Raw genomic sequence first — 24831 nt, 5'->3', positions numbered from 1 at the left:
GTCACGTCTCCACAAAGATATACCATATATTCAGGTAATTTTCTTAGTTTTCACAGGTAGGAACCTAAATAGCCAGTATTTAGATAATAAATAAATAGTGTTTATTTATTATGATTGTCACTTATGTGGCATATGTGTCTTTTTGTTTTCAGTTGGGCAAAGGTGAAAATGAAAGAGAACTATTGCTCAATACCATCGTGTTCTTAGCTCACAGGAAGCATCTGGGCTTCCACATTAACACACAGTTACTAATTTGAGAGTGCTTTCTGTTTAAAACATTTAAGAACATTGAAATTAAATTTTGTTAGCTGGCAGAGTTTTAAGAAGTTATACATTTATTAACTCAAAATTGTATGGTTATTTCTCTTTCCTGGACATGCCCAGCGTTTAACTAGGGAAGCCTAATTTGCATAATGGCTGTACTTTTAGTAATAACTGCAGAGTGTGCAAACTACTGCTCTGATTGCTTACCTCCTGCAGAACTGGATATGAGTGCATGTTATCTGAAGCATAATCTGCTCATTTCCTCCTTTCTCACTCTTGATGATGCCTTAGTTTCTTTTTTCACCTAAGGATGGCTAAATTCTTTTATCTGCAATAAGGTAATGTTTCTAATTATAAAACCAGTTACTTAGTCTGTGAGCGACGTATTAATTCTAAGCAGACACTGCGGCTGAGAGTTGCATGGAAAAATACAGTCGGGACACATGTAGAGGTGCTCCCTGTTAAACTCGATGACGGAAATAACTGGATATGTCTTCTGGCTTCAAAGTTCATGTAGCCCAGGGTCACAGCTGTGACACAAACAGGACACAGTGACAAGCTGTCAGATACGCTCCCAATGATCACTAACTGCACTTGCTCTACGTATGTTTCAGAGTCCTAAAGGAGGAAAGGGTCTGAAGGAGGAACAGTTCACTTTTCTTGGGAAGCAGCCAGGAACTATTTATTTATGAAATGTAAACAGCTCTGAACCTAGAAGTGGCAGACAGCACAAACATCTGTGTGTTGGGATCATATAGTTTGACCTAAATGAGGGAGGCATCATTTAAAGTTTTCTATACCTGGAAAGTGTCTTGTGAGGACACTTACAGCTTGTACAGATGCATATAAGTAATGACAAGGAGGATATATTTTGTAGTTTCTGGGTTTCCAGTTGCATTTGGGTGTGTTTCAATGTCAGATTAAAGTTAAGCTTTACATACGTTACTATCGAAAGCAGGGCTGCTATCATCCTTATTTTCTTGCTCATTTTCCTTTTCCATCGAAGGGCCAACATAATACCATAAATATTCTGGTCCTGCTGATCTTGTATATAAATTTCATTTGGCAAAAGCCTGGAGAGGGTTAGCAGATGTGCTGATGATCTGCTTCTGCTCTTTCTGCTGGCTCAGCTGGCAGCTGCCGGCACCAACTGCTGGTCGCCCTGGCAGGAGAGGGCAGAAGCTGCCATAGCTGCGAGATGCCCTGGAGAAGTTCCTGGTTTGCAATTTGAGCAGAAGGTCTGTATGGAGAACGAGCTCCAGGGAAATCTGAAGCCGTTGCTACCAGAGGTGCTTGCAAATGGGAAAAGATAGTGACAGAGCAAAGCAAAAGGCTCGTAGGCACGGGACTCCGTCAGGTGCCTCCTGCGGGAGGCTGTCCTCTTATCCTGCGTTGCAGGTCCTCATTTTGAATTTAGCCAGAGAGCTCCTCTGTAGGGAGGAATGGCCAAAAGGCCTCTTTAGGGTCCGCTATGCTCCCGGATCTCTTTGGACTTCACCCTATGTTGGGGCGGGGGGGGGACACTTTTGGCAGGGCAGAGCTATTGCAGGGAAAATGCTGCTGTGCCAGGCCTGACCTCGGGGGCTCCTTTCCAGCACTGACCAAGCTTTGAAAACACATTGCAAAATGAACATAAGAAATGACAGTACCTATTTGTTCACCTCTACGCTGCAATCAGTGTCTGGCTTCAAAAGGGTGCTAAAAACACAGCAGAGTGCACACATTACCTCTGATGTGGTAAAGGTGGCACGCTTCTTAATTCACCCTAGGTGCACTTCGGTGTTCCTGCCCACCAGGAGCTCTGTCCTGCCATGCATCCTTCTCCCAGGGGCAATGCCTCAGTGAACCAGCTTCTCTCCACTCAGCCAGCGATGTGTCTCTAGGGAGCCACCTTTTTGAATTCTGCCATCAAAATTAATAGGGAGAGTGGAGGTAATGTGCCTGATTCACAGGTTGGTTTCCTCACTTTGCATACTCTTCAGTTGTTACCGACAGAGCTGGGTACGTTGTGAGGGCCAGTCCTTGGGCACTCAAGTCAGTTTGAGTTTTGCTCTGGGTTAAATCAGAGATGCAAATGACTGCTTATTGCTTTTGGTAGGGAAGACCTGGGCAAGAGTACGTCTTTTGACAGGAATTTAAAGAACATAAATCTGTTGGGAAATATTTTGTTATCTCTTGGAGGATAGTCATTTACATCTTTCTCCATATAAAAGCTAAAACCACAGTCTAGTGTACTGGTCAGTACCAGATACTAGCAAAGTGTAAACTGGAATTGTCAGAAAAAACTTAACGAATCAGCTTTCTTCCTCCTGAAAATTAATATAAACCAGGTTGATTTCATCAGCCTTTTGGAGGAAAATTCTGCATCAGGGAATCAAAATAAGGTCTAACGGGGAGTTCTTGTTTGGGAATATATATTTCAGGTCTTTTTATTATTCTGCAATGTATACTATCAGACACACTTAAGGAATTGAAAATATTTTCTTAGATTATGGGAGCAAACAGTGGGCAAAGTGAAATTTACTGTCATTAACATCAATATATTGGGTTTTTTTCGTTCAATTCAGAATGAAGCCAGATTCTGAAATGTCAAAGTCCTTTACAAAATGGAAACTTCTCTCCGCACAACTCTTTTTAAGCCCTTTACAGCAAAATGAAAGCTGCTTAGTATGTTTGCATGCCAAGTAAAGATAGCCTCTTTTTGTGCTCATAGCCAAGTCAGAAAAACAAGTAAATGACCTTTCTAGTCACTTGGTTTACAGCTGCCTCCTCCAAGTACAATTAACATTGGGATATCCCAAAGGCGGGATGATTAGGAAAAAAAAGTTTGTATGAAAGCCATTCTTGAAATACCAGCAATACTTTTTTTGCATCTTGGCTAAACACAACCTTTCAGTTCCCTCCTGCAAATTATCCAAGGGAAAGCATTCTGCTGTGTTTATACCCTGCCTCCCATTTCTCTGACCTTACTGCTCATTTTGAAATACAAAGCGCATTCCATTCTTCAGACATATGGGAAAATCATCAAGTTTTTCTTTTATATATGGTGTCTCCCTTTTCCACTAAAGTGCAATAGGGATATATACAGGTCACTTCTATTCCATTTAGGAAATTGTTGCTAATGTCTTTTCTCAAGACTTACATGATAGTCAGCATTACTACTACTGCTATCAAGAAAGCAGTTGACATTCATGAGATAAATCTTATGGTCAGTATAAGAATAAAGCAGTGATAATATTACATTTTTCTCTGCTTATCTCTTAAAGTGGGTTTTGTTTCATTAAATAAACCCCCAAACCTAAGCTTCTTTATTTAGGCATATCTTGTAATGACATAAAGTGAAAGCAGCCCAATCCTTTTGTCCATACCATCTAAAGTCCTAACCTGGTAACTCAGAATAAATTCAATAGAGAAGAATGAAACGATTGAGGTAGATGGCACTAATTTGCTGCCTCCTCATTCCTGTCAGCTTCAATACCTTTGCGCTTCATCTTCTCATACATGACTTGCAAGGCAATTGCTTTAGTGTAAGCTCTCTGTTCTGATCTGCATTCTATTTTACTGTGGTATTTGTAACTGTTCTGGTATTTGATTTCTATTAAAATATACCTCAGTCCTCCCTTCTTATATAACTACCTCCAGTGATGAAGTCTGCAAGCACGAAGAAATGAAATCTATCAGTAGTCTACCTGCCTATTTTGATCTGTGCACTCCTCAGCCATTGTTTCCATAGCCATTTCTTGCACTTCCACTCAGCTCTGCAGGCAATCTAAGAAGAGTAGAAATACAGGCAAAGTAACAAGAGAAACTCTTCCATTTCCTCCTGGAAGCAGAATTAAATTCTTCAAGATAAGTTCCTCAAAATAAATGTTCTTCTTTGTAATGAAAGATGATCTAGATGTTGTTCTGCAGATTCCTTTTATAATAATACAGCTTGGTTGGGGCTGTTTTGGTTTTTTTTAATTCTGCATTCTCAGTACATTCTTCGTTATTTTTCTGTGAGCAGGCGGCTGAAGGTATGAGCTGATCTGGATCTCTCACCAGGGAACCTCCATCCTAGCTGCAGGGGCCACTGATCCCTGTAGCAAAAGGTCATGCGCAGCAGCTTTGCCCAGGACTCCCTCCAGTAGATCCTACCCCAACAGACGCCACCATTGCTATAATCACTTTTTTTTATAGATGTTTCCTTAGACAGCATGAGGTGATTTAACAGCCCCACTGTCCACCCCTCTGGAAAGCCTTGGGGAGAGTCAGAGTAGCACAGTCATCACCACTGATCTGTTTTCTGAATGGAACCAGAGATCGAGAGGCAACTCACAGGGTTCAAATAAATGCCATTATTCCTAAATGTCTCCTATGTGTTTTTATGTAGGAGGCCTGGAGGCAGTTTTACTGCCCCTCCCTCTCCATGTTCCACATTCTATATGGTTTTTTCTTCATAAGGAGCCTTTACTACTCAGATACTGTCCTGGCCTGTCTTGGGAAAAGGCTGTGCTGGCACAGGGGTCTTGTCCGCTGGTCTCTTTTCCTAAAGCTACTGACTGGTGATTCTCACTAGCTTTCTGGCAAGCTAGACGCGATGAAAGTAGCAGTCTGGAAACCATGTAGTCATATTAGTGTGGCACCGTGCCGGCACTAAAATTCCTCATCAACAGGCAGGACATACTGTGCTAACTCATCTCGATAGCGCCCAGACCACAGCTGGCTGCCCTCCAGCCCTTCCTGAGCACGGACACAGCAGGGCTGTACCCTTCTCTTCCCACACGTACAGGCATAGCCTTTGCAGCCTCCTTCTGTTTTGGCTCTTTTGGATATTATTTTTTTTTTGTCTGCCAAAGCTCGATGGCAGGTTATATTTGGATGGCACCCAGTGTTGATATGAATTGCTTATACAATATCCCAGCTGCTCTGTTGGGAAAACAAAGCATGCAAAACTAATAAATGCAACTCAAATCTGCGATTATATCAGTTCTGAGAATCCTGATACCTGTGTGAAATAAAGTCTAAGTAAATATCGATTTTTATGTAGTAAAATACTATTTAACAACCCATTATTATGTAAAAAAGTTATGAACTTTTCTGATCCCGTAAGACAAAGAGATCACTCAGTGGCTAAACAGATTAGCCTCGTCCATCTGTGCAATTACGGATCATAAAATATACTTGTGCAGTTTACTGGAAAGAAAATAAACACATGAATCAGCTCAAGGACGCAATAGTCTGCATTCAGACCTCTGTTCAGCCAGCATCACCTCTTCAGCAAAGGAAAGACACTGCTGACATCCACGGACTGCAAAGTGTTTTGCTAAGTCAGGACTTGAGGAGTTAAGAGCACCACTCCTGTTCCCTGGACATAAAATTTAAGTGTCAGCCGGGAAATGAGATTATCTTTTCTGAGAGAAGGGCCAGCAGAAGCATGCATAAGCATCTGTCAACTCATACATCTTTACTTCTGTTTGGTTTTGCAGACGAGAACACACCCTTTTCTGTTTCCTCTAGTATCAACATTGCCAGAGGCTTAGAAAGCCAAGCTGCTGCCATGCTTGCTACCCAATACGACCATTTACTGGACTGTATCCTTCATTTGTACTCCCTTCTAGAAAGGAACTGGCAAACTATCCTTTCATGTGTTATATTAAATGATTTTTTTGTGTTCTGTTTTTTAACCATTTACTCCTGGCTGTAGATCCCATTTTATCTCCGAGGGACCTCTGGCCTTCCTTTGATACTCTGTGGAAACAGAGCTGTTGTGCAGCGAGCAGCACAAGGTCGTGCTGCTCCTTCCCTCTGTGTCCTCACTGATTTGAGGGCTTCTGGCAACTGCAGCTGCTGGGGACCAGCCCTGGCACATAAGAGAGAGCAGCTGTGCCAAGCGTGGCAGACAGCAGGTTCCAGTGATCTTAGAGGAAGGGATTAGGAGGGACCTTTATTTTAATGGGAGACGCAGCTTCTGATTTAAGTAGGAAAAATATCAGGGGGTTTTGTGGCTGTTCGGCTTGTGCTTTTTTGCAAGTTGCTTGTAATGGAAGATAGAAAGGTACTCAAGCAAAGATAAATTCTTTAAGGAATTTAAAAAGGGCCAAGCCAACATCAGTTTAAAGAATATGAGGATCCTGCATGATGATGATAGCTGCTGTGATAATTTGGGATGGCTAATCATGTATACACACAAGTGCACTGTGATGGGTCTGACCTTTTCTGCTGTAAAGAGACAAATCTTCATTTTTGTATCTCTGTGTGTGCGCCAATCAGAATGAATGGTGCCTAGGTGCTTTCCCGTGCTGGTGCAAAAGTGCAGCCACATGATTCATGCAGATCCCTTTTCCTAGAGGAGCATTCCCTGTCTAGCTTTGTCTCTGCTAAATGGTTGCTACAGCAGAAATGGCAAACATCACCATACATAGACGTTCTGCTCTGGCTGTAACCACCTCATCTACATCTGGTGTTAAGCATGTGCTTTTCCACCCCAGGGAGCAAATGCCCTCTCAGTAAGACCATGGCATTTCCATGATACATGTGCTCAGAAGAATAACGAGGCTTGAAGTATTTCCTTGATGGCTTCATGCACCATCACAGAGGGGACAGTAAATGTGGAGAGCTAAAGGGGCTGTGGGACATCTCTGTTTATGCTCCACCTCGAGGTGCTGAGAGTCACTAAACTTAGCCATGCTGCTCAGGACATCATCCATTTCAGCTGAGCTGGCGAGGGTTTGGGGCAGATGATTTTTCCTTTGGATTCACAAGGGACATGGGACTGTGCGCAGTTGCTTTTTGACAACACTGTCCCTTTCCTGAGACACTGGACGAAATGGTGGTTTGTCTTATACTGCGCAGGACAGTTCAGTAACAGCTGTGTGAGACCTTTTGATGCTGAGTCGTGGCTTTTGCTTTTATCTATGAACCAAAATCATCTCCTTAGATAAGATTGATACTAATCAAGAGCAGTGCATTAGCTTTTCAAGTAGGAACTTCGTAGCATTTGGGGAGATGAAGTGAAGACTCTTTTTTAACTTCTGATTCACTGTTTAACCTCTGATTCACCTCAGCTAGAAGGATGTCAGCCTGAGCAGGAGACATCATCTGCCGGTGAGAAGCTTAATAGCAGCAGGTTGTGCAACACCCAACTGCACTGCAGTGCTCTGGTGCAACTCCAAGGCCCCAGTTCTGCAAATGTTCTTATAAGGGAGAAGCGCTTGTTTGTTGACTGGGAGAAAGTGAAGGAAAGATGCCACCGGGGCCCTGGAGCAACGCCAAGCAGGTGTCTCAAGTGTTTGAAATGTGGGGCCTCAGTAATACCATTCTGGGAGCCAAAGAGTTTCTTTGATTAGTATTAGCAGCATAGAATCAAAGAATCGTCTGTGTTGGAAGGGACCTTTAAGATCATCGAGTCCAACCATCGACCTAATACTGACAAAACTACCACTAAACCATGTCCCTCAGCACCAAGTCTACCCGTCCTTTAAATACCTCCAGGGACAGGCAGGGCAAGACACAAAATAAAACTGAGCTTTTCAGTAAGTGCCTTAGGTGAGCTGCTTGTGCCAGGCAGGTGACACTCTACAGGGGACAACTGGTTATACAGATAAATTAAAACCTGCACCAGGTAAATGTTAGCAGCTATACAGTTTTGGATGAAATAAACAGCGTAGGGTTATGCGCGTGTGTGAGGTGGTCATGATAAAGAAATAAACCTGCAGCTGAAAGTACCCGTTTCTGTAAGTAACTAAGCTTTGAGATCTGTATGGTTGCCAAAAACTAAAAAGCACTGCAGGATCAGGAAACCAGAAGGCAAATAAAACAAATATATTATTTCATTTTTAAAGAAGCGCCACTGATTTTTTTTCCTCAGTTTTCGGGTGAGCTGCTGCGTGATTTCTTAACGTTTGCCGTTTGGCACCAGAAATACCCTTGCCTATTTCGGGCGGGCAGCCCGCTGTGAGCCACCTCCGCACGCCCACCGGGGACGGGGATCGCCCCGGCCATGCCGGGCCACGCAGAGGGCGCCGGGCCGCCGCTGCGGAGCGGGAGAGGCCGCCGGGGTGACAGGTGGGTCGGCGGGGACGACGGGCAGCGCCGGCTCAACCAGCGGCTCCGCTCTTCTCTCCACAGCCCCGCCGCCCCCTCACCGGCGAGGCCCGGGGAGCCGCGGCCGGCGGGGGAGGCCGGGCCGGGGGCAGCGGTTCCCCCTTGCAGGCTTCGGCGGCCCTTACAGAGGCGGCCCAGAGCCTCCGCGGGGCGCCCTCACCCTCCTCCTCCTCCTCCTCCTCCGCGGCGCGGCGGGGAGGGGCCCGGGCAGACCGGTCCCGCCGCGCAGCTCCCGCGGCCGGCCGGCGATCCGCAGCCGCGCCCGGCCGTCGGGCTCCGCGCAGGCCAGGCAGGAAGCAGGAAGCTACCGGCGGCGGGGAGGGCAAGAGCGGCGGACCCGGGTAGGGTAGGCTCAGCTCAGCTCGGCTCGGCTCTGCGGGCGGGAGGCGGCCGTGCACCTGCCGTGCCGGCGGCGGAGGCGGAGCGGGGGCGGCGACGCCGCTTCCCGCCTTGTGCGGCGGCGGTGGCGGCAGTGGCCCCTTTCCCCGCGGGGCTGCCCGGGGGCGCCGGCCCCGGCTCTCGGGAAGGCGGCTGCCGGGGCTCAGGCGTCCGCCTCCCCAGCTGCCGCCCCCGGCTCTCCGCTTTCTTTCCTTCACCCTTTGTCTCGCTTTCCCCCGCTTATTTCCCCGAGGCTGCGAGAGACCCCCTGCCGCCGCCCCGGCCGGCGGGGTCAGGCCCCGGTCCCGGGGAGGAGTGCTTTTGGGGGCACGCCCTTGGGTTTCGTTGGTAGCGGAGGGGAGTAATTGTGTGCTTTCCGTGTGAAATGGAAGGAGATAACGGCCATTTGAGGTCTATGGCCGGTGGATTTGGCAGCCCGTGGCTCAGGTGCCGGCGCTGCCGGGTGTCACCCACAGTCTGCCACTTGATCTGCCTGTGTCCAAAGGCCCTTCCGAGTCCTTGAGGACACCCTGGTGAGGGCTCGGGCTGTCTCTGCGTACGCAGGATTAACGTCAGCCCTCCCGGGGCAGGGGACAGGGTTGGCAGTACCCGGGGGTGGTAAAAGCCGGTGGCAATTGACTGTTTCCCTGAAACAGGGAGGGAGCTGCGTTTTTCGGCTAGCGCAGTGGGAAGCCTGAAGAAGCGATGCGAAGTTTGGAAGGTAAATATGGATTCGAAGTAAGTACTGGAATACTGCTGTACACGTTGCAGGGCAACAAGGAGGAAGCGAGAGTTATTTGTTGGCACTGTCAGGTAAAGGAGTTGCTGAAAATGAAAAGAATGTGAAACCGGTTTGAGTGATTGGAGTTTGTCCTTGGGCTTCGTTAGTAGAACAAAAATATAAAGGATGTATTGGTATACTACCAGTTTTGCGTTGTAGCCTGTTAATGTAATTTCTGAAGAATAGTTTGGTTTTAAAGTCTGGTTTAATCTACAGCAGGATGTGATCTTTATAACCTGTTATCACAAGTCTTATTGCCACAAGTTTCTTTGCTTTTGTGGAGGAAGTTTTATTTATTTTATTAAAAGCCCGTGAACGTTAGAGGAACTTATGGATATATGGTGACAGAGGTAAGCTGCTGATCAGTAAATGAGGCCTCGGGGGTCTCTGCCTGCAGCAGATGAAATCAGCCCCTGTCATATAGCGTTAGTTCCCTAAATGCTGCTCGTAGTCCAGTCGTCTTTGCTGGGGCCTTGTGACTCGGGATTTACGGCCAGGATACGCTGTTAGGAAACTGGTGTGAGTATGGTCTGTGCAGCAGGTGCACAGATGTGCAGCCTTGTGTGACCACTAGCATTGAAACCACCTTTTTGCAAGACGTGTGAAGTCTTTTTCTGCTTACACTAAAGCTGTTAAATAGTAACTTGCTAAACAATTACTTTTCTGTGATGACAATTGACGTGTCCCATTATATTTTAAGGGAACTGTTTAAAGAGATTTATGACATCGGATCTTTGTTCTTTGCTGGACTCTCACTTTTTTCCTAGTAGATACTTCTGTCTGCTCACCTAAAGTGGGGTCAGTTAAGTAATACTTTTGGTGTTTGGGATAAGTGTGAGAGAGGGGAAAGGGGGTTTGGGATCACCCTGAAACGGATCTGTTACTGCTGTAAGAAAAGTTCACCCCTATTCTGGGCTGCTTGTGCCCACCTCTTTTTCTTCCTACCTTTCTTATCCCACTGGAGCTATCCACAGCTCACTTCAACCTGACACAAAATTACTGACAGGCAGTTGTTGGTTTGAAATTAAGAGTTAGCTGACCTAACTAGCTGGCTGTGGCTGTAAGGGGCAGTCCCACCTTTAGTCCCTGCTGCTTTGGATTCATCTTATGTAGCAGTTTGGTGGCGACAGAGTGAGTTAATATTCTCTGTTGGACAAGCTGTTTTTCAGGGCATGTTTTCTGATGGATCAGCCACCCGTGAACCATGGCTGTATGACTACCAGGTCTCACACAGAGGGAGGCAGGGACCTGCAGCTGGGGGTGGGAGAGGGCAGGAGAGCATAGGGTTGCACTTTCCCTAACCTCTGCAGCCTCACAGAGAGGGCGGGAAGCTCGGGTTGGGTGGGAATGATTTTGGTGTTTGCTGATAATTGCACAACCAGATACCTGATTCAGGGCCTGGGGGAGGAGGTGGAACATGCCAAACGAGATTAGCAAGTCAATTCACTTTTAGGGGAGGAAGGTGTCAAGCTGAACCAGGCCACTGTGGAAAAATTAAAGGTATGACAAAAATGTGTTAACATAAGGGAGCAGATCCTTGATTTTTTGATGGGATACTCTGTTACATGAGGAGGTACTAGTTTTCCTCCTTTCTTGGGAAAAAAGCCTATGTGGATAGTGAAGCGTTCAAGTTGCCAGCTTTGACACAGCAGATACTGTTTGATGTTGTCATTCAGCTGGCTGAGGAGGAGTAGGCTTGCTTTCTGTAGTAAGATGGGGGAATAAAGATGAGAGGAGAGAGGTTCACACCTCTGCCTGCCCAGTGGCAGCCTCTGAAGTTCCCAGGCTAAGACAAGCCCTTCGTCTTGGCAAGTGTGCTTTCTTCAAAGGAGAGTTTGTTTTGGCTCACCTGCCGGGGTTTGCCAGGAGAGCTAGTCCTGTTATCCTACCAGCTTCCCATCCAGCCACATGGCAGTGGCTGGTGCTGGCGTTAAGCCCTCTAGCTGGGCTAAACAGGAGGGTAGGGGTTATGTTGCAGACCCCGGTGTGTTATTTGGCATCCCGCTGCGGTGACTCTACTGTTAGCGCACAGGGAGGCTTGGCTTGCACGCACGAGTTGCAGTCACACCTTTTGCCTACAGTGCCTGTTGTCGTGTCACTCAACAGTTGTCTCAGACTTGCTGCGAAGTAACAGTGCAGCTAGTCCCTCATGCAGTGCCTGTAATAAAGGGTACTGTGCATCTTTTTCTGTTGAGGGGCTTTGGCCCAAATTTGAATAAACAGGAGGAACTCTACAACATTTTAAAACCAACTGAACTGATGCTGCGACAGGCTCACCCTTCCGTGCATGTCACGTACAGTGTGAGCCTGCCTTCTCCCTTATGCTGGATGAGCTGGTGTAGGGAGCTCAAGCGGTGAAAAAACTTTTTTTTTTTTTCTCTTTTACAAATTTATCTGACGGTGTGGTGCTTTGTGCAGCACTGGTACTAGGAGAGGGAAATCAGGCTGGAAGAGGAAGTGCTGGTGAAGCCCTGCTGGCAGCATTGTTCAGCTGCCCCCACTCTCAAACTGAAGTCTCTATTCTGGGCTGAAAACACTACAGTTGTTTTTGAACGAATTTCAACCTCATTAATGTTTCTGATGTGTTAAAATAGATCTTTGTACAGTGGGGAATTGCCTATTTGTAGTCTTTCTGGAACAAAAGCAGAGTGCTTTGATGTCAGCTGGTTTTGGATCATGTTGTAAGTGCATCTTTTCCTATTGTCCCTACTGCTTTATACTATGCTGATTTCTCAAAATAGATTATACGTGATAAAATTCAGGAAAAGCTGCGATTTACATTGGCTTAAAGTTCTCCATTACATTTTTAATATCTAGAAGGATAGTTATGGTAGTTACTTGTTCCTGAAATAGATAATTGCTGATTCAAATATTATGATTAGAGAATATTATAATAACTCAATAAGAATATTTACTTATCAGCTTCTCTTATTTGAAGATCAGCAATTAACAAAAGCAGAGCAAAGAAATTTGCCACGTCGTGACTGAAGGTACATGAAGAAAACCTACAGGGCGATCAACTCAGCAGCATATCTTCCACGTTTGTTAGCAGCCTACCATTGCACAGCTTTGGGAGGATCTTTGTCACGCATTCTGAAGAACAGATAACGTTGTCACAAGTACATAATTGTGTTGCCTAAAACTTGATACCAGTTGCAGAGTAGATGGCTCAGCTTCCTCCTGGGATTCGCTTCATCACTTCATTTACACGAGATCAGTGGTAAGTCTTGAAGTATGGTGCTGATCTTTGGTTTGGACAATGTGAGTTTGTATCTGGGGAAGATGATGCTGTTGCCTTGTTCTGTTTTTGCTTTTTCATTGCTTAATATATACAGCAAGAAAATATAGTCAGTTGTCTAAAAAGTAAATATTGCTGACATGTAAAAAGTGAGATACTTTGTTAGGGGAACCCAGACAGACCCTTATTAGTCAAGTGTTCTAGAGAATAAAGCCTTTTGTCCTTTTCTTTGCAAGTTATGTATTTGAAGGGTTAAACTTCAGATTTTTATTTTCAAACTCTTTGGTGGGAGGGGGTGCTCAAGGTTAGCTTTCTTATCCTAACCAGAAGTGTATCTTCTCCTCCATGATTTGATGTGTAATATAGACTTACAGAGTTACAGTTTTAGTTCTTGCTACTGTAATATTAAAAAAAACCAAAACAAAACCAAAACCCTTTCCCTTTTGGAAAACTAATCCTGGAAGTTGGATGGCATCAGTTCTTGTGCTTTCTGAGATAGAATACTGAGCCAATTGTGTGTGAATAACAAAAAAATAACAAATGAAAGACGAAATACTTCCCATTTGAGCAATTTTATCACATGCTTTCTCTAGTAGAGCAGCAAGAACAAAGTCATTTCAGTTTTATCACTTGTGAGGATGCCTTCAATTACGGGGTGAATAACTCAACTGGCAGTATAACTTGCTCTTTTTTAATGTCAATGTGATTATGCCAGAACTATAAAACAAGACCCTTGTTATGATCATAGAATCTATGATCATAATCTATGATTCTATGATTCTGTAAAAGTTTATAAGGCAGAAAATGATTGAGAAAGGTTAATTAAAAATTAGGGACAACAGTAGGCTGTGTGATATCAGACCTTTGTATGTATGTCGTTAAAAGCACAGATCCCTAAAACGCTCTCCTCCTTAAGCAACTGAAACATATGCTGCAGGTAGAGAATAGAATAGATCAGATTATCTTTGTTTAACCCTTGCAGTGACAGGGAATTTGAGTTGTCCTCTTAATTCAGATGATCTGCAGAGAAAGACCCAAGTATGCCAATGAGGTACAAAGGAAAATTCCTTCCCAATCCCAAAGCTGGTTAATTATGTTCATGTGCTCCAGCTGACGGTACACACAGTCAGTGTCAGTCCCTTAGTCCATCTCCAGAAATGTCCGATTTCCTCTGTTACAGAGGAAGGCAAAAGTAAAGCAAAATCCTAAAAGCAGGAAGGAAAGAAAGAAGTAATAACCCACAGTAGCCAAACTGACAATTCACAGAGCTGTCATTTATGTCCAAATCCTGCCAGAAAACTGGAGGAGACAGTGAAATGTGAAATCTGGTTATCAGTATGTTTAATGTTGAACTGCCTTTTAATAGTCCACAAAGGAAGGTTGCAAACAAGGCAGATCAGCTCTGTGGACTCCAGAGCGCTGCCGTGTGGTCCTGCCCGTACCTGTGTGCCAACAGGCTCCCTCCCAAAGCCGGATCAGAGCAGATGTTGTAAAGCAGCAAAACTGCTAGGGTGGTTCTTCAGGCTGTTGGAGAACAAGAAAAAAGTTGTCTTCCACTATTCCAAGATTAACAATGACACGTGTAATGTTTTTATGTAACTTAGTGCTAAAAGTAAATCTGAAAAAAATAATTCTCAAATACTCTTTTTTTTTTTTTCTTATATTGTAGGTATAGAGCCTTCATTTTCTCTCTCACTTTCCTGTTGTATGCCAGCTTCCATTTATCAAGGAAACCTATTAGTATAGTTAAGGTAAGCAAGGTCGCGTCCTTGGTTAAACATCCTTCTACTCCTGTCAAACACGGAAGTAGTTGTCTCTTTAAGTATTTCCTTTTGTGAAAGGCCGTGTTAAACTTTAACTTGGAATGGTTTAAAAGATGAAAAACTGATAAAGCTCATACACGGTGACACTTGGTAAACTTCAGTGAGACCACACCTAGCATATTGCATATACATCTGATCTTTGGGCTTAAGACTTGAAGCAGCTATGCCTACACTTAATTCAAGTGAATTAATCTAATTATAGATATTTAAGAGTTTAGAGGTTTGCATTCATATGTTTAAGAAAAGTTGCTCATAACTGATGAGACAAATGTGATAAAATTCTATTGGCATGTACAGGGCTGTTCAAAGTACTGTTGAGCATCATAGTCATAGTTGTCTGCACACTTGGGACTCTGTTGCCAGTGGAGCTGGTGGCAAAATATTATCTAATTCTAGAGTTGTTAGGTTATAATCTTTGACCTGTATAACTTGCCAAACACAAATCAAATCCCTCAGGGCTGTATTGTATACAATGGATGAGTAACAATGGGCAAAGTAGCTTGATGTTAGTGAAGAATTTTGAAATTCTGCATTATCAGAAACATCAGCTCACTGTAACACGTTGTTTCTAACCACATAATTACTCTTTCATGTGATGGTGGCTTCATCCAGCAAAATACCGAGCCGTTAATAACAGCTAACAATTTTACTGATTTCAGTGGGTTTGACACAGGTTCATATAGAGCTAGAATTGTTAAATTTGTTGCTGTATGGGGATTAACAGCCACAAGTGTATTTTCCATTTTCAAATTTCCTTTCTGTATCAGGGAGAGCTGCATAAGCATTGCGCTGCTCCACATGAAGTTGAACTCAACTACAAAGAATATGCTGCTCGGATTCAGCCTGTCAAAAAGCTGTCTAATGTATCTCAGTGCGGTTGGGAACCATTTGGTAAGGGTTGTTTTCTTGGTTTTGTGGGGTTTTTTTGTTTTTTTTTCCTTTCGTAATAATGAGCTGATATTCATAATTAGGTTATTTGCCTCTCTTGCTATTTCTTCATGTGTGGGGGGATTCAGGAGATGTGTATGGGAGGGGTGTTTTGTTTTCCATGTTCTCACTGATGTTTTTTCCCAAAGAAAAGTTAAGTTGTGAACTTACCTTATGGTATCTTTCCTACTTAAATCACTTAAACAACTGACATTATTTTACCTGTTTATAGCTTTGAGATAGTTTCAGTACATCAGTTTTCAGTCAGAAAATGGGATTTGTCTTTAAATTGTCTATTAAGGAAAAAAAGGGTGAAGAATAAAATAAATCACTATAATTTTCTGCTGTTTTAACGCAAGGTCCAACAATCATTTAAAGGAAATTACTTGGTGTTTATCTAAATTGGAATTTTTCAGAGTCCTTATCTGCCAGAAAGAATATTTTTCTTCCCATTTTAATGGAGAAAAATGGGAGACTTTACTGCAGAATAGAGTTGACAATTTACTGAATAGCTTATGAACCTGGCCTTTCACTTAAATATTTTCCTACTTACAATTAAACTTGAATTTAATTGTATTTGAATTTAATAGAGGTTCTGAATCATTCCTTGACACTTTTATCACTACCAAGAACATCAGTGAAGTAGAATAGTCCATTCTGTCAATGTGCCAGTCTATTCCAGTCTATCTAGCCATCCGTTCTAATTATTCTTTAATTAGCAATTAAAAAAAAAAAGTCCTACTCTGTTCAAAGATAATTGAAGATCTGAGCTCTGGATTTTCTGTGGACAAAATTCTGTGTATTAACTGCCTGGTGTAAGGTAATCAGTCTACTGAAATGACTTAGTCCCACAGGTTTCCAAATGTATTGGGACGCAGTTAAACTTAGTTGTTGGGTCTTGTCCCTGGACAAGGGGAGACTGAGGTTGCTCGTCAAAAATACTAGTTAGCTTTCCTAATGCAGACTTCTGAGCTCCAGTGTCCTCCTTTTTCCATAAACACACAGATTATTGCAAAGCTACCCCCTTGGGATGACACTCCAGACTTCTTGTTTCAGCTCTCTTTTCGGGCAGGAAAGCTGGCCGGCTGGGAGTAACACTGAAAGAACGAATGCTCTAATAACTCTGACTCTTTATTCCCAAAGTCAATGGGAATTGTGGCGCCTTGCAAATACACAAACTGGCTTTCTTGGTATGAGCTCAGGTCTCTTTGAGACTAGACTTGGTGTTTCTGTCTGGGTGGAGTCCCTCCTGCTCCCTCCATCCTGCTGACAAGTTCCATTTAGTTGTCATTCTGGTCATTTGCTGTACAGAGCAGAGCCCTGGTTGGTTTTTTATAAACAGGACTTCTATCTCTGTGCCTTAGGAGTAGTTGGAAAATGAAATGCAAAAGGCTTTAACCATTTAAAAAAAATATATATATTAAGCTGATTCCTTAAAAACCTATATGATGGATCTATATGATGATTTTGACTGTTAGGACCTCACACGTTTGCAACACATCTTTCCACTTTTAACAAAGTCCATAAAAGTTTGGGGTTTCTTTTGTCTAAGGACTTATAAGAAAGGGGCACCTCATTAATAACTGATGTTTCTTCTCTTTCAAAATTCTGTTTTGAATAAGGTGGAATTAAGAATGGGCCTACCAATATTTTCCTAATGTGCTACAGACAAAATAATCAGTTGTAGAGGTGTTAGGGGTTTTTTTTTGTTTTGGTTTGGGTTTTTTGTTAAATAAAATGTGTTTTGCAAAATGGATACTTAAGTCTAAGAGTGCCCTTTGAAAATTAAAAGTCAGTGCATGTCCGCTTACATTTTTCTTGTAATATGTAAAAATGGTTGGGAAGTTACTGGTACATTTAAACTGACAGTTTGTTTTGATGATTATTCTTAGATAAGAACAACTACAAACAGTTACTGGGAGCACTGGATTACTCATTTCTGTGTGCGTATGCAATTGGAATGTATTTAAGGTAAATCTTACTCTCTTGGAAACCTGCTTCATGGCTTACTGTTAGTATATGAGGCTGTACCGCTTCTGAGATATTGTCCTTTCCTGCTCTAATGTTTCTGGTGAAGAGAGTGAGAACTTGGATGTAATTATCCCACCTCTGTGCTAGTTGCTGTGGAAGAAAATGCATCATCCTGAGTCCCCAGTGGTATCATAGCTTTTGGTTCATAGGAAGCTTCCCTACCCGCCCCTGTCCTGACTGTCTTGTGCAGGAATGCTTTACAACTGACAACTGAGCCTGTCGTTCCTTCATATTGCATACGAAGGACTATATGCTGGAATATATGTTGCCAAACTTTATCAGTCTCCAGCTTGCTCATGTAGACTACGCTGATTGTCCTGGCTTTCTCTGTAGTCAAAGGACAGAAGCACACACCTCCTAAAAATAATAACAAACCCATATTAAGATGTGCAGTATTAGCTACCATTTGGAGATGAATCTTTTTATTGACTAAAACCAGAACCTTCCTAACTAGAATCATTAGCAAGGGAGACAAGTCTCACTTTAAATTGCTGGAGACACGTCGCACCTTACAGGTCATTTGGAAAGTGACGATGTAAGTAAATAGCTTCCAACGTGCTCCAGGAGAGTATCTCCCCAAAAGATGGTTGTGCGGATGTCAGCACTTAGCAATTAGGGAGCATGAAATGTTTGTTGTTTTTTCCTGTCAAGTGCTAAAAATTGCTCACGTACTGCAGATGAACAGCAGTTACCAGTAAAGTTTCTCCTCAACCAGAATTAAACAACACAAAAATATTCTTTATTTGTGAAGGCTTGGGGTATGATCTGATTTTTAATCGTCACCTTTCTTTTTATTTCCTTCCACATTCCCAGTGGAATAATAGGAGAACGGCTGCCTATCCGGTACTATCTGACAGTCGGGATGCTTGCTAGTGGATTCTTCACTGCAATGTTTGGATTGGGTTATTTCTATAATATACATAATCTGTGGTTTTACATAATGGCCCAGGTAGGCACGATGTTATTTAGATACTCCGAGTTTCCATGGTGCTGTTTAGTGTTGTATTAGGGGTTTTTTCAGTTGCAAACAGTGATTAGTGGTTGGACGGGAGGATGTAAATGCTGGCATACGTTGTCATTGATGACAGGCAGAAATGATAGAGTGGATAGCCCCAGGTTTTATTTTTGAAAAATGTTTTTTTTGTGGAAGAAATCTTTGAAAACAAATTAAAGCGTTTCAGTCTGTGTCAAATCAGTGATCAAATCTTTGCAAGCTTAAATGTGGGTGAGTTTTAAAACAAATGTATTTACTTTTGTCAGTCTGCCAAGACCTGAGTGACGCATCCTGGCTTTCTCTGCAGGAAAATTACATTTATGCTGCTAATGATGAACAGTCTCCCACATTGGTGTGGCTGAGAACAGGCAGCTTCTGTAACGAGATTCATTGTGTGGGATTTTTCAGAGCGCTTGTAGATCTAATCAGGCGTCACAAGAATATTTAGCATCGACGTGATGTGGAATTTAGCTCAGGACCAGGATATAGTTAGCACTCGTGAGTCATTTTGGACAGGTCTGCGCCTTGCACTGCTGCTTCCTTTGTGTTATTGCAGCAGCACTTTCACCGCTGACACGTCTGCATGGCATTGTGCAACGCGGCATGCAGCGATACTAACTTGGGTACTGCAAGCTTTTATAACCATTTCACCAAGTCATCCATTTAACCGTGTCACTGCCCCAGCCCTCTTGGCTTATGTGGTTTCCAAGACAGGAGCTGGCTCCTTTAGGATTAAGCTAACTGTCTGTACCAGTGCCGCACTGCCTGGTGTGCTCACTGAGTTCTGTAATACCAAGGGTGGTCTCGCACCACCAGCCTAATTGGTTTTTGTTGGGTAGAGTGAGGTTGTTTCGTTGCATGTTCAAATGCTGGTTGTACGCGTGAATTATTGTGTTCTGATCTTTGTGTTAATGTGTAACTCTAGATAGGGAGCTTTTTAGGAGGTGAGATGAGCTAGGGTTATGGTCTGTGCAACATGGAGGCTGAAATAGCTCTTACTTCAGCCTGAGTATAGTAAGTTAAGTTTCTCTTCTCAGTTTATTTACAAGTGCCTGTTAAGCATTTTAAAGTTAGTATTCAAAGTTATGCAGCCTCCCCTAACATTTTCTTTTTTTCCACTTTGATTGCAAACATGCTTTGCTTTATGTTCAATTTGAGATAAGTAGTAGTATGTTGCTGTTTGGGCATGGGGAATTCATTTCTCTGTTCAGCGTAATGTGATTTTTGGTAAGCATGTGATCGATTTACAATTTTTTGTGGTTTAAATCATGAAATAATTGGAGAGATGTAGGCAGTGGGAGGAATCTTTGCAAAAAATTGTAACTTGTTTATCCTAGGAAAAGAATGCTTTGAAAACCCCCTACTCAATTTCTAAATTCAAAGCATTTGTTTAGGCTTCCTTTTCCCAATGCAGCACTCGGCAGGAATTGTGTAGGAACCTGACTTATTATAGGGTATGTTTATTTATTATTATTTTTATATACTTTCAGATAGCTAATGGGTTGGTGCAAACCACTGGCTGGCCGAGTGTCGTTACATGTATTGGCAACTGGTTTGGAAAAGGAAGGTAAATAATACGTAATCCAAAGTTTTGGAAGTACAAATCAACACGTTCTGGGCTGTAATATTATAGTCAAATTAAATATCTTTCTTTTGCTTCAGTGGTTTTTTTTGGGATGAAACAAGCAGTTAGGTAGATCCTTGAGAGGAATTTTCTTTGTTACACTGATTAGTTTGTATCAGTTTGAAATATTCTCTCTCATATCAAAACAGTGTTCTGTGGTAGCTCTTTAGTCTGATGTTTAATTTTTCAGATGAAATATTTCAGAACTGAATTAAGAATAATTCCTGCAAATATTAACAGTCTAAACCCACTTTTAATAAAGGCTGTTATTATGCCATTTTAATGTGGAATTTGTGTTTTCATTTGTGTTTCAAAGTAGTTGTCAGGGTGCAACTCTAAAAGTGTCTTTTTGTCTAATGTCTCTTTTTCTAACACACTTACAGAAACTTGAAAATTTAATTAAAAAAATAAAATAAGTATGACATCGGATTTAACTTTTTATCACTTTCTTTAAATCATCTTTTTTTTTTTTCACCCTTAATCCTATATAGAGATCACTCATTATGTCTATTGTCATATCATACAGGAGTTTTCCATAAATTTTGCATGCTAAATCCATTGGCTCTGATAATGGTTGATACAAGTAGTAATGCTGCTGTAGTGGCATCCATTGTAGACACATACCATTGAATGAAAATTATTGTCAATTGTCTCAAGAGAAGGACATGCAACAATAAAGTATATGCTTTCTATATAAAATCACGGGATAGTTAAGAAGATGTAGGCTCAAACTAGTTTTCCATAGTCCCTGCAGCCTTTTTGGTGAATGTTACAAAACAGAGAATGATAACCATCAGTCATACAGTACTGAACGAAATTGGTAAGTCTGTGCAAAATAAATAGGTTTATTCATATTTTGCTTTGTGCAAAAGCAACAGCCTTTACTTCTAGGAGGCTGCATAGTGGACTGGTGGGTAAGGCTCTGGTTTGAATGTCAGTGATCTGGTTCTTGTTTTCATTTTGCTACAAATTCTGTGAAACGTGAGCAGACCTCTTGGATCTTGTCTTCAGCCAAAAGAAAAGATTTGGTTTAGTTCAAATTAGGTTGCTCCAGGTAAACTCCAGCTGAGAGCAAGGCAGTTTTCCCATGACTTATGAGGAAAAAACCAAATTGCTAACTGTCATGATTTCAGTAGGATTTTTGTGGTTTAGGTTAGCTCAGCTGGAGCCTATTTACAGCAGCTCTAATCTGGGATTTCCAGGCAGACAGCAATTTGATGTGTCTGTTAGCCAAGCTTGTGCAGGTGTTATCTTCTACTAGTGCCTAGCAAGTCCACAACGTGATCAGAAAATACTGAATTTGCCCTACCTATCCTGTACAGATTGTTTTCTTCTGCATGATAAGTCTAACGTATCCTAAAAGCATGAGATTATCGGTGCAGTGTGTTTCCAGGAGGACTTTCATTCCCAGAAGCATCAGACTTAGTGTGCATATGCTATGCAACATCTGCATACTTGTTTCTATTAAAGAAACTCTACCCAGAAATAAGCAAACCCGAGTGGTGCCATCAAATGTAGGATGAGTTCTGTCATACACAGACTATTTAGAACACTTCTATTAATATTTGGGTTCCTTGAAATTGCCAGATGAAAGACTAGCATAAAGAAGTGGTCAGTTAAAGAACAATAAGATTGCAAATATTTCACTGACACCACAGATGAACAGTCACTTTTGATACGCTTTTCTCGATATAGTAATGCTTATTGTTGAAATAATAAGAAATGTTTGTGGTTTTTTTAAATGCAGGAGAGGTTTGATCATGGGAATCTGGAATTCGCACACTTCAGTGGGAAATATCTTGGGATCCTTAATTGCTGCTTACTGGGTGTCTACGTGTTGGGGTCTCTCCTTTGTGATGCCTGGTGTAATCATTGCTGTGATGGGAATTGTTTGTTTCCTGTTTCTTATTGAACGTAAGTGCTTTAATGGGATAGAACCATGGAGGGCTCATTATGGGTGAAGAACACCATCTGTTTAAGCTAAATGACCCAGTGCAAAGTATATTCCTCAAGCTATGCCAATACTTACAGAACTTCTAGGAAGTTCTAGAACACTAGATGGAGAAGAACCTGTGTATGTCTAAAGAGTTTATATGCTCAGACTCTGGCATGCCTGAGAGAGTAAGGCTTCAGAATTCGGTCCACTGCTCTGTCATTACTGCCCTGTCTCTATAAATTGTTCAAGTGTATCTTAGCAGCATGTCCCACCTGGCTGCAGTGTATATTCTGTGCTACCGCTGAAGCCATGCCATCTGTATTCTGTGCTGTGAAATACAGAAATCGGATGATAGAGCAAGTTTTGTGACTTTAAATTAGACATTAAAAAGGAATGCCTTGTCTTGTCCCTATGTAGACTCAGAGATATTAGTACGAATGCTTATTACTGTAACTGTCCTATCTCAGGAAGTAAAAAGTTCTGGGGATATAACTAGAATGCTGTAATGAGCTGGACTGCTAGAGTAGCACTTAATGTGGTCATAGGATGGGAAGGGTACCATGGAGCACCCTTTTCTTTCTCCCTAAAGATACAGTTACACATTTCTACCAGGACTACTTCTGTGTTGTCTGTACTGTTGGTGTATTGACAGTAAATTACACTGGTGTTTTAAGAGCTATTCATTATGCTTGTTTCCACTAGTAACTATGTGTGGTATTGTATTTCAGATCCTAAAGATATAAATTGCTCCTGCACACCATCCAGTGTAAGTGAATGCTTTTTCTATTTTGATTTTTGCCTCCTAATACATATGTTTATTATGATAGTTCTGGAAATCAGATAAGCTGCCTGGCCCTTTTGTTGCCAGGCTGTTATAACTAACCCTATACTTGAGGGAATGATTGGTCTTCTGTGCTTCGCTGGTAAACCAGTAGCTTACTTTCTGTCAAAGCAATGTGAATCAAGAGGTGGATGAGTTTGTCTTAACTAAAGTTTTGGAATAGATGATCTTACTACAGTAAACCAAGTAAAAACTGTTCATCTTTTTTTTTTTTGAGTTCTCTAACTTTCCTCCGGTCTTCCTGGGCACCTTCAGAGCATTTTGACCTATTCTCCTGCTCTTGCCTTCCTTGCTTAGGTATGGCATAATGAGATAGTTGCCAACCATATTGTGTGAAGGGTCTTGCTGTGTGAGAACCCTGTATTAGACACTGCAGAAAGTAAAGAGCAAACAGCCCTTTTGCTGACATAGTGTCAATGAACCATGCATCTGTGGGCTTGGGCATGGAAGGTGGGATGTTCCCTGGAATAGAGGAAAGCACAGTAGGAGCACGTGGCTAGGGAAAAGAGGAAGCAAGGGATGGATATGAAGCCGAGGTGAAGATATTGGCGCAATTAGTCTGTGTCAGTGAGTTTAGTCATGATATAATGTGGCCTATATTTAACCAAAATTGGCATTAATGAAGAGCTGTGAAAAGGAGAGAGAAACGATCTGTGCTTAATGGTATGGGTCACATGACAAATCTATGCTTTAGTTTTTGTGACATCACAGAATAATTTAGGTTGGAAGGGATAAGACCTCTGGACGTTGTATGGTCCTACCCTCTGCTCGTGGTAGGTCTAAATTTGACATAGGATCAAATTGCTTAGGGCTTGTCTGTCAAATTTTGAAATCCTCAAGGATGGAGATGCTGTTTATACATACATGATTTTTTTCTTTTTTTAATATACAGTGAGTTCTTAGACTGCATTGATCATATGTTTTACTGGCATCAAGGCAGTGCATCTTGCTATTTATGAGAGCTTAGACTTAAAGGACTTAAATTTCGGCAGCTTTACTAGATGTAAACATACTATTACCCATACAAACTGTGGAACGCATACTGCCTGGATCATGAGGGAAAACGCAACTCTCTTGGCGCAAGGGTTTGAAAATCCAGTATCAGAGATTGACCGCTCAAGGCATTGTTGAAGCAGGATTGAAGAGTGTGTCTGTGCAAATGTCTAAGCTTTCTTTGGGTTGCTGAACATTGTGTGTATGCGTCCTTGTGCCACTGTGGCAGCAAAACTCAACTTTTAATTGTATCTAAAATGAAAGCCTTTTCTTTAAGTCTTAGTATAAGGTTGTTCAAAACACAATTTTAAAAGTAGGTTGGAAGTAGTTAAGCTCTGGTACCAAGATGTTTGCCCAATGTTTTGGAGCAAAAGTTCGTAAGACATTTTATGTACTCAAAATTAAGTAATGCAGAAAGCCATGTCAATGGCCAAAAGATGTGCCTTAGAAAGCTTTAGCTACTATGTGAGGAGATGATTCCTTCCTTTCTTGCCTCGTGCAGCTCTGACCCAACAGGAGGGAGGCAGTCCAAATAGAATGAGAGAAAAATAACAAGCGAGGGAAGGGAACAACAGAGAGAGCATTAGGAAGATGGGCTGTGCATAACTTCCTGTAATAGAATGTCATTTGTAGCCCAGTTTCATTTAGGAGTGTGCTTGCAAGTTCATTTCTGTTTCATGTTCCATAGGACTCTGGTACGTGTTTGTCTCTAATGAAAACCTAGAGCAGCGTGTTGCTCCAGGCTCTTTCTCCTTTGGCTCCCAGGGATCTGTGGGCAACCGGGTCTGCCACATTTTCAACTAGTTTTTTGGAAGAATAGTAGGGGGAGATTGGCAAAGACGGTCTTAAGGTTTCCTGTGGGTGAGGGCAAATCTGGGCTGTTGGGGAAAGGTTTGGAGGGAAGGACCCAAGGGAC

At 42.4% G+C, this 24831-nt stretch overlaps 1 protein-coding gene across 7 annotated transcripts in view; it reads left to right on the top strand.

Moving 5' to 3' along the window:
• The first annotated feature begins 8238 nt into the window (after nucleotides 1–8238).
• Nucleotides 8239–24831, top strand: part of SLC37A1 (solute carrier family 37 member 1) — a 38747-nt gene continuing 22154 nt past the window's right edge. The window contains exons 1-10 of one of the 7 annotated variants that reach the window (XM_063344895.1): nucleotides 8239–8310; nucleotides 9384–9448; nucleotides 12447–12728; nucleotides 14416–14497; nucleotides 15337–15460; nucleotides 17389–17467; nucleotides 18341–18476; nucleotides 20012–20088; nucleotides 21893–22059; nucleotides 22810–22847. In XM_063344895.1, the coding sequence (XP_063200965.1) occupies nucleotides 12673–12728; nucleotides 14416–14497; nucleotides 15337–15460; nucleotides 17389–17467; nucleotides 18341–18476; nucleotides 20012–20088; nucleotides 21893–22059; nucleotides 22810–22847 (759 nt within the window). In that variant the 5' untranslated portion in view covers nucleotides 8239–8310; nucleotides 9384–9448; nucleotides 12447–12672. Of the gene's footprint in view, nucleotides 8311–8553; nucleotides 8691–8841; nucleotides 9466–12446; nucleotides 12729–14415; nucleotides 14498–15336; nucleotides 15461–17388; nucleotides 17468–18340; nucleotides 18477–20011; nucleotides 20089–21892; nucleotides 22060–22809; nucleotides 22848–24831 lie in introns of those variants that run through there. The other 6 variants (XM_063344905.1, XM_063344879.1, XM_063344908.1 and 3 more) reach the window with 6 other exon arrangements.

The sequence above is a fragment of the Chroicocephalus ridibundus genome, chromosome 1, assembly GCF_963924245.1.
Source record: "Chroicocephalus ridibundus chromosome 1, bChrRid1.1, whole genome shotgun sequence".
In the NCBI taxonomy this organism is placed as follows: Eukaryota; Metazoa; Chordata; class Aves; order Charadriiformes; family Laridae; genus Chroicocephalus; species Chroicocephalus ridibundus.
This window is presented reverse-complemented; position numbering and strand designations above follow the sequence as displayed.